We start from the raw sequence: 9244 nt of genomic DNA on the forward strand, positions 1-9244 counted from the left end.
GTGCCGAACCCCGACGCTATCTCCGCCCGCGCGCCCGCGGACACGCCGCCTCCCACGCGCCCACTGCGGCCGCCGCGCTGGCCAGCCTGGCCCCGCCCCCGCCGGGCCCGCGGGCCAATGGGCGCCGAGGCAGGCCCCGCGTCACGCGGCGCGGACCAATGGCGGAGGGCCACGACGGTAGAAAGGCCGCGCGCCGCGGCGGCCGCGCACCCGGGTGGAGACGCTCCGCGGACATGGTGGTGGTGGCGGCGGCGGCGGCGGCGGCGGCGCCCAGCCCGGCGGCCGGGGCCCGCAAGGTGCTGCTGCTGTCCGGCAAGCCCGCCGCCAACGCCGGCGTGGGACCCGGAGCCCCGGCCGGCGGGGCGCTGCCGCTCATGGTGCCGGGCCAGCGAGGGGCCAGCCCGGAGGCGGCGAGCGAGAGCCCGCCGCAGGCGCGCAAGCGACAGCGCCTCACGCACCTGAGCCCCGAGGAGAAGGCCCTGCGCAGGTGGGCGGGGTCGGGGGTCGGGGGTCGGGGGTCGCGGCGGCAGCGGCTCCTGCGTCCTCGGGCCGGCCGGGCGGCTGCCAGCGTGGCGGGAGGGCGGGGCGGGGCGGGGCGCGGCGCCATGTCGGGACCTGGGCTCGAACCCGTGGCCGCGCAGCTCCCCGGCTTTCTTGCCTCTCCTCTAGTTCACTTTACTTTATTGTGATTGTTTTTAACCGGAACCCTGCTCAGCTTTGCTTTATGGCGGTGCTGCCGGGGATTGAACCTGGGACTTGCGAGCCTCCCGGCGGGAGCGTCTGTTGGCAGGACCATCCTGCTGTCTACCCCCGCCCCCCCCCACTTTTTAAACAAACAAACAAAAAAAAAATATATATATATATGCTTTTTTTATTTATTCATGTATGGGACAAAAAGAGAGAGAGAGAGAGAGAGAGGCCTGCAGCCCTGCCTCCCCACTCCTGAAGCTGATCCCCCTGCAGGTGCGCGCCGGGGGCTTGAACCCGGGTCCCCGTATTGCACTGTGGTGTGTGTGTGTCAGCCAGGCGTGCCACCGCCGGCCCTTTTTCTTTTAATTTTTCTTTATTTGTTTCTTAGTTAGTTTGCGGGTTGGGTGGAGACAGAGGCCAATCCAGAGGGAAGGGGGCGGTAAGAGGGAGAGACCCCTGCTGCAGGTGGGAGCCCAGGTTGGAGCCGGCCCCGCAACCCGCAGCCCCGCAACCCGCAGCCCCGCAACCCGCAGCCCCGCAACCCGCAGCCCCGCAACCCGCAGCCCCGCACCCTGCAGCCCCGCACCCCACGCCCCTGAGCCCCGCAGCCTCGTCCCCGCAGCCACACACCCCGCAGCCCCGCACCCCACACCCCTGAGCCCCGCACCCCACGCCCCTGAGCCCCGCAGCCCCACACCCCTGAGCCCCGCACCCCACGCCCCTGAGCCCCGCACCCCACGCCCCTGAGCCCCGCAGCTCCGCAGCCCCGCAACCCGCAGCCACACGCCCCTGAGCCCCGCAACACGCAGCCTCGTCCCCGCAGCCACACACCCCGCAGCCCCGCACCCCATGCCCCTGAGCCCCGCAGCCCCACACCCCTGAGCCCCGCACCCCACGCCCCTGAGCCCCGCACCCCACGCCCCTGAGCCCCGCACCCCACGCCCCTGAGCCCCGCACCCCACGCCCCTGAGCCCCGCACCCCACACCCCTGAGCCCCGCAGCCCCACGCCCCTGAGCCCCGCAGCCCACGCCCGCCCCTGAGCCCCGCAGCCCCGCACCCGCAGCAGGAGCGGGAAATGACAGCTGCCGCAGGGAGGCGGGGATCTCTAAGCTCTCTGGGCAAACTCAGTCTCTGGTCTTTCAAAGGATCGAGAGAAACTTCGTGAGGTTGTTGGAGAGGTTAAGAAACCCCAGGATTTGGTGTCTGTTTTTTGTTTGTTTTGTTTTGTTTTTCCCCTATTCCTTTTTTTTTTTTAATTTTTTTTAAAGATTTTTAAAAAAGGTTTATTTTCCGTTCTGTTGCCCTTGTTGTGTTTCCCCTTCGCCTGCTGTGGCAGCACTGGTTGGCTCTGCTGAAATGCCAGGGAGCTCCGGGCCTGACAGTCTGCTGTCTCCCCCACTCAGCCCTGCCTGTTAGCCGGGCCTGGCTGTGACGGGGATCTCGCCTCTGATAGCACCTTTATTCATTGGACAGACGGCCAGAGATGGAGAGCGTAGGGACAGATGGAGACCGACGCCTGCAGCACTGCTTCACCACTTGGAGGCTTTCCCCCTGCAGGTGGGGGGTGGGGGTGGCTCGAACCCGGGTCCTTGAGCATCGTAACGTGTGCGCTCAACCAGGCAGGCCACCACCCTGCCCCAGAGCAGCCTCTTCCTCAGTAGAGCCGCACTCGAGGGGCTGTCCTAACGGGGTTGCAACCTTCAGTAGGTGGCTGTTTTGTTTTTGTTTTTTTACTATTTATTTATTTATTTTCCCTTTTGTTGCCCTTGTTTTATTGTTGTAGTTATTATTGTTGGATAGGACAGAGAGAAATGGAGAGAGGAGGGGAAGACAGAGAGGGGGGAGAGAAAGACAGACACCTGCAGACCTGCTTCACCGCCTGGGAAGCGACTCTCCTGCAGGTGGGGAGCCGGGGGCTCGAACCAGGATCCTTACCCCTGTCCTTGCGCCTTTGCACCATGTGCGCTTAACCCGCTGCGCTACCGTCTGACTCCCAGGTGGTTGTTTTTTCAATGAGAGATATAGAAAAAGGGGAGAGAGATCAGAACACTGCTCAGCTCTAGCTTCTGGTGGTGCTGGGGACTGAACCTGGGACCTCAAGAGCCCTCAGGCACGAGAGTCTCTTTGCGGAACCATGATGCTGTCTCCCTAGCCCCTTCGTTAGGTTTTCTCAGTCCAGGGTGAATCTGAGGGCAGTGGAGTCAGGAAGCAGCGGGGTAGGAGGAAGGATTGTGGTGATGCCAGATGCGTGGAGGCCGGCCGTCGTCGCGGTGGCCAGCGTGAGCCTGAGCTGAGCAGCCGGCGCGGGGCAGGGGCGGGGGGCAGTTCTTGAAGCTGGGTCCACCCGGGCTCTACTGTTGGTGTTTCCGTACTGCCATCCGGAGTGTATTCTGTCATCTAAAATGAAAGCACCGGCTGCCTAAGTTTGCAAATAAAGACGCAAATAAGGTTTGAGATGACTCAGTGTGTGGTGCATTCCTCCTGTTCTCAGGAAACTGAAAAACAGAGTGGCAGCTCAGACGGCGAGGGACAGAAAGAAAGCCCGAATGGGCGAGCTGGAGCAGCAAGTGGTGGATCTGGAGGAAGAGGTAAGAACGGCACAAGCTGCCTGCGGCTGCCCGGGCCGCGTCCAGCCGTCCTGGTCCTTGCTCCCTCCCAGCCTCTGGAGGTGGAGGCTAAACCGGCCTGGGGGAGGGAAGGTGGCGGCCGGTAGGCGCTGAGGCTCCATAGGAACTGGCCCTCTGGTATCTGGTGCGTGCTCCAGCTCAGAGTGGAGCTGTGGCCTCACAACAACAGCCCTGACAGAGTAAGAGCAGACGGTCGGTCTTTGCTTAATGCTCGACACCACCTGTCCCGGCTTGTCCAGATGCCCACTGCCAGGGCCTGATAGCCACTCTGGGCGGTTGCCGGTTACACGTCTTGAATGCAGAGCCGTTGTTTATATCCACCGCCCCCCCCCAACCTCTATAGTGACTTTGTGTTGTCTCCCCCCCAGCACACATACACAGATTTCAGTTGTATGGTCCACTGCTACCACTTTTATTATCATCTTCAAGTTCAAGATAGGTCATCTTTATTTATTCATTTTACTGACTTAATGATTGACAAGACTGGTGTGAGAGGTACAGTTCCCACCACCAAAGTTCTGTGTCCCGTCCCCTCTCCATTGGGAGCTTCCATATGTATATTTAATCTTTATTTGTTGGATAGAGACAGTGAGAAATGGAGAGATAGAGAGAGAGACAGAGACACCAGCGGCCCTGCTTCACCACTTGTGAAGCTTTCCCCCTGCAGGTGTGGGCTGGGGGCTCGAACCTGGGTCCTTGCGCACTGTAACGTGTGTGCTCAACCAGGTGCGCCACCAGCTGGCCCCAAGCTTCCCTATTTATCCCTCTGGGAGGATGGATCAACATTCTTTATGGGGAGCGGAAGTGGGAGTTCTGGCTTCTGTCACTGCTTCTCCACTGGACATGGGTGTTGGCAGGTGGACCCACACCCCCAGCCTGTGTCTGTCTGTCCCTAGTGGGGCAGGGCTCTGGGGAGGGGAGGCTCCAGGACACACGGGTGAGGTTGTCTGCCCAGGGAAGTCAGGTTGGCGTCATGGCGGCATCTGCCACTCAGTGGCAAGGTATTGGAGCTGGAGGGTTGATAGGTTATCTTTTAAAGATCCTGTCTTAGGGCTGGTGAGGTACATAGTTCACTTGGATGTGTGTTGCTTTGCCGTTTGCATGACCCAAACAGCTTCATCAGATATTTAAAAAAATATTTATTTATGGGAGTCGGGCGGTAGCGCAGTGGGCAAAGTGCTGGTGGCGCAAAGCACAAGGACCGCAAAGCGCAAGGATGCCGGTTTGAGCCCCGGGAGTCGATTCACTGCACTCCCCTGCAGGTAAAGGAATCCTTACGCCAGTCCTTGGCTTTATACCACCTGCCCTTAATCCGCTGCGCTACCACCCAACTCCCGCTTCATCAGATTTTAAGAATCTTACGTATTGATGAGAGAAAGGAGAGTCAGATATCACTCTGGTACACACACTTTTTTTTTTGCCTCCAGGGTTATTGCTGGGGCTCAGTGCCAACACTACGAATCCACTGCTCCTGGTGGCCATTTTTTCCATTTTATTGACTAGGACAGAGAGAAATTGAGAGGAGAGGAGAAAAGGAAGATAAGACACCTGTACACCAGACCTGCTTCATGGCTTGTGAAGCGAGACCCCCCCCCCCCCATTCCCCGCTCGAATCAGGGTCCTTGCGGAAGGGGGAAAAGCTTCACGAGCGGTGAAGTGGTGCTGCAGGTGTCTGTCTCTGTCCCTGTGTTCCCCCTTTCCTCTTGATTTGTCTCTATCCAATAAATAGATACATTAAAAATAAAAATAAAATAGGGTGGGAATAGATAGCAAAGACTCTCATGCCTGAGGCTCCAAAGTCGGAGGTTCAGTCCATAAGCCAGAGCTGAATAGTGCTCTGGTAAAATAAAATTAAATAAGTGGTCTAGGAGGCACAGTGGATAAAGCATCGGACTCTCAAGCCTGAGGTCCCGAGTCCAATCCCTGGCAGCACATGGACCAGAGTGATACTTGGTTCTTTCTCTCTCCTGTCTTTCTCATGTAGGGGGCCAGGTGGTAGCGCATAGGGTTAAGCTCACATGGTGCGAAGCGCAAAGACCGGTGTAAGGATCCTGGTTTGAGCCCCCGGCTCCCCCTCTGTCTTCCCCTCCTCTCTCGATTTCTGTCTTATCCAACAGCAACATTAATAACAACAACAATAATAACTACAACAAACAATAAAACAAGGGCAACGAAAAGAAAAAAATAGCCTCCAGGAGCAGTGGATTCGTACTGCAGACACCAAGACCCAGCAATAACCCTGGAGGCAAGAAAAAATACATATATATTAAAAGTAATTTTGTGGGGAGTCGGGCTGTAGCACAGCGGGTTAAGCGCAGGTGGCGCAAAGCACAAGAACCGGCATAAGGATCCCGGTTCGAACCCCGGCTCCCCACCTGCAGGGGAGTCGCTTCACAGGCAGTGAAGCAGGTCTGCAGGTGTCTCTCTCTCTCTCTCCTCCTCTCTGTCTTCCCCTCCTCTCTCCATTTCTCTCTGTCCTATCCAAAAATGACAACAACAATAATAACTACAACAATAAAACAACAAGGGCAACAAAAGGGAATAAATAAATAAAATAAATATTAAAAAAAAAAAAGTAATTTTGTGAGCCCCAAGCACTATATGGTAGTACCAGGAATTGAACCTGGGACCTCATACATGCAAGTCTACTATGCTGCCATCCCACTGTCCCCTAACGTGTGTTTGTGTATGTGAGTGAAGAGGAGAGGAGGCCCCGCCCATCCATAGAATTCTCTTTGTTCTTATGTGGTGCCTGGAGCCAACTCCAGAGCCTCGCATAGGCAAGACTGAACCACGTCCCTGGTCCAGAATGAGAACTTATGATAGACTCTTATGGACTTTCTTCCAGAACCATAAACTTTTGCTAGAAAATCAGCTTTTACGAGAGAAAACGCATGGCCTCGTAGTTGAGAACCAGGAGTTAAGACAGCGCTTGGGAATGGATGCCCTGCTTACTGAAGAGGAGGCAGAGACCAGGGTAAGGCATCTCCTTTATCTGATGACTTGTGTCGCATCTGCTTTTAAGGGATGTAGCCTCTTTAATAATACGTGTCCTTCAAGTGTGAGTGAAGGTGGTAAAGTAATCACACGACTCTGGTAACAGGCTCGAACACGTCCCAGTAACCAGCAGAGTGCGCCAGGAGAAGCGGAATGAGAGCTCGCTCTGCTGTTAATAAAATTAGTTACTTTATGACGGCTGTGAATGACTCACAGCAGGATTCATTCAGAGCTAGCTGGTGATGCACCTGGTAAAGCGCACGCATCACCACATGCGAGGACCCAAGTTCAAGCCCCGCCCCCCTCTGCATGGGGAGACTTCACACGTGTCCCAACAGTGCTGCAGGTCTTCCCATCTCTGCCCCACCCTTTCCCTCTCAATTTCTTTGTCCTACCCAAGTTTTAAAAGTTTAAAGAATACTATTAAGCCGTGTTTAAAAGACTACGTGAAGTGTTTGTCAAGGGCTGTAGCAGAGGGGATGGACACACAGACCGAAGCCTGAGGCCCCGTGTCCGGTCACGGCATGACGGTAAACGGCAGCTGAAGTCTCACCTCCCTTTCCTCATCTCTTCTTGGGGAAAACCCCAGAATCTGGAAATAACAGAGGGAGACGGTTCACAGAGCTGCCTGGCAAGCATTTCTGTCGTGGGTTCTCAGGTGTCTTAGCCACTGGTCTTTCCTTCCAGGGGGATGGATCGAGGCCAGTGGCCGGGTCTGCTGAGTCCGCAGCACTCAGACTACGTGCACCTCCGCAGCAGGTGCAGGCCCAGCTGCCACCCCTGCAGACCCTCTCCCCATGGATTCTGACAGTGTTGACTCTTCAGACTCTGAGGTAGGTGCAGCATTTATAAGTGAGCTCCCATCTCCTCAAGTTGCACATCCCGAAGTGACAGTGTGAGATGCCTCGGCTTGGGTTAGGTATGACCATTGGGTGTCTCCAGGTAATTCAGGACGTTGGGGGAGGTGTAAAAAATGGGCAGGAGGGGGGGCAGATGGTGGCGCACCTGGTTAAGCACACACACTACAGTGCACAAGGACCTGGGTTCAAGCCCCTGGTCCCCACCTGCAGGGAGAGAGCTTCATGAGTGGAGAAACAGAACTGCAGATGTGTCTCTGGATCTCCCTATCTTACCTCCCCATCCCTCTCAACTTCTGTCTCTACCCAATAATAAAAGTGTGGTCCTGGGATAAAGCAGACCCGAGCATGAGGTCCTGAGTTCAGTCCCCAGCAGCACATATGGACCAGAGTGATGTCTGGTTCTCTCTGATCTTTCGTAGTAATTAAAGGGGGGGGGGGGGCGGTGTCCTGGTGGGTCCTGGAGGTTTTTCTGTTCATGACGGCAAACCGGTATCGTAGAACCTAGTGCTAAGTGTTCTAGATGGAGTGCTTGCTATATATTAATAGTTGGGTGTTTTAATTTTGGCCTCCTGCAGTCTGATATCCTGTTGGGCATTCTGTTCAACTTGGACCCAGTCATGTTCCTCAGATGCCCTTCTCCAGAGTCAGCCAGCCTGGAGCAGCTCCCGGAAGTCTCCCCAGAAGAACCCAGTTCCTTGCCAGCCTCCCCTTCTCCATCGCTGGGGGCGTCATCAGTCAAGCTGGAGGCCATTAATGAACTGATTCGTTTTGACCACATCTACACCAAGCCCCTAGTCTTAGGGCTCCCCTCTGAGACAGAGAGCCAGGCGAATGTGGTAGTGAAAACTGAGGAAGCACCTTTCAGCCCTTCAGAGAAAGATCACCCGGAATTAACTGTCTCCGTGAAGGAAGAGCTTGCAGAAGATGACTTCATTCCAGAGCTGGGCATCTCAGATCCGCTGTCACCCAGCCACGCTCTGAAGCCATCGTCCTGCCTGCTAGATGCATACAGTGACTGTAGATATGAGGGCTGTCCTTCCCCGTTCAGCGACATGTCCTCTCTGCTTGGTGTAGACCACTCTTGGGACGACACTTTTGCCAATGAACTCTTTCCCCAGCTGATTAGTGTCTAAGAAGGGATCCATTTTCCTTGACCATCAGACTGCCTGGAGAATAGCAGAGGAGCCTCTGCTTCATCCAAGGTCAGAGTAGAAGTCGTGCAGTCCTAGAGAACTCATCCAGAGTCTGTTCAAACCCAAGGTCACCCAGGTGTTGTCTTGCCATCCAGTAGCCCAGGGCACTTAACATCACCACCATTCAGGATGACAGCTTTTGAGGGTCTACCTTTAGGGTAGCGACTTGGCCTCACATTGGCTAAGGGTCATCTGTCAAGTGTTAGGACAGAATTCACCAGTGGCCACTGATCATTTCATCCCTTTCAGCATCCTGGCTTGTCTCCAGTCTTAGGTCCTTTGTTCATGCAGACAGTAGGCTACATTTCCTTCCTGTACAGTTCAAGTAAAGATCAAGAATCTTTTGTAAAATGATAGAAATTTACTATGTAAATGCTTGATGAAATCTTTCCCGTTAGTGTAGCTTTTGGAAGGTGCTTTCTCCATTTATTTAAACTGCCCATGCAATTAAAAAGTGCAATGCAGCATCTTTGTTTTTGGATTCCTTCTCTGCCTTCAGTCTAACTGTGTTCTCTGCAGGTGCTTCATGTTGGCTTTTTAAGTTAAGACTGAAGCCCCCTGCCCCATATATACTCAATTCCTGGCTTAAAAAAAAAAAAATCTTTACCATGTTTGAGACATTTCTGTTTAGTTGACCAGAGCTGAACCCATAACCTTTCATTTATTTGCTATGTCACCGTACATTGAAACTAATGCAACTTACATAGTGAGGTTTTCTCATGCCTAGGGATTGAAGTTCCAGTTCACTTCTAGATACCAACATAAGCCAGAGGTGACGAATTACTGCCTCATTCGTAAAGGGGCACGCAGCCCTATCTGAAGGCTGCTAAGGGTATTTATTTAAAGAACCGTTGCCATTAGAAGCACTTAATATAT

General features: G+C 54.8%; 1 protein-coding gene across 1 annotated transcript; it reads left to right on the forward strand.

Annotated features, from left to right (window-relative positions):
• Positions 1-213: 213 nt before the first annotated feature.
• On the forward strand, positions 214-8835 carry XBP1 (X-box binding protein 1). Its single transcript, XM_060192916.1, is given in 6 exon segments — positions 214-487; positions 3183-3279; positions 6167-6295; positions 7003-7038; positions 7041-7148; positions 7751-8835. Coding segments are annotated over 6 exon segments (1182 nt in total). The 5' UTR covers positions 214-233; the 3' UTR covers positions 8309-8835.
• Positions 8836-9244: the final 409 nt, after the last annotated feature.

Source organism: Erinaceus europaeus, chromosome 6, assembly GCF_950295315.1.
Source record: "Erinaceus europaeus chromosome 6, mEriEur2.1, whole genome shotgun sequence".
In the NCBI taxonomy this organism is placed as follows: Eukaryota; Metazoa; Chordata; class Mammalia; order Eulipotyphla; family Erinaceidae; genus Erinaceus; species Erinaceus europaeus.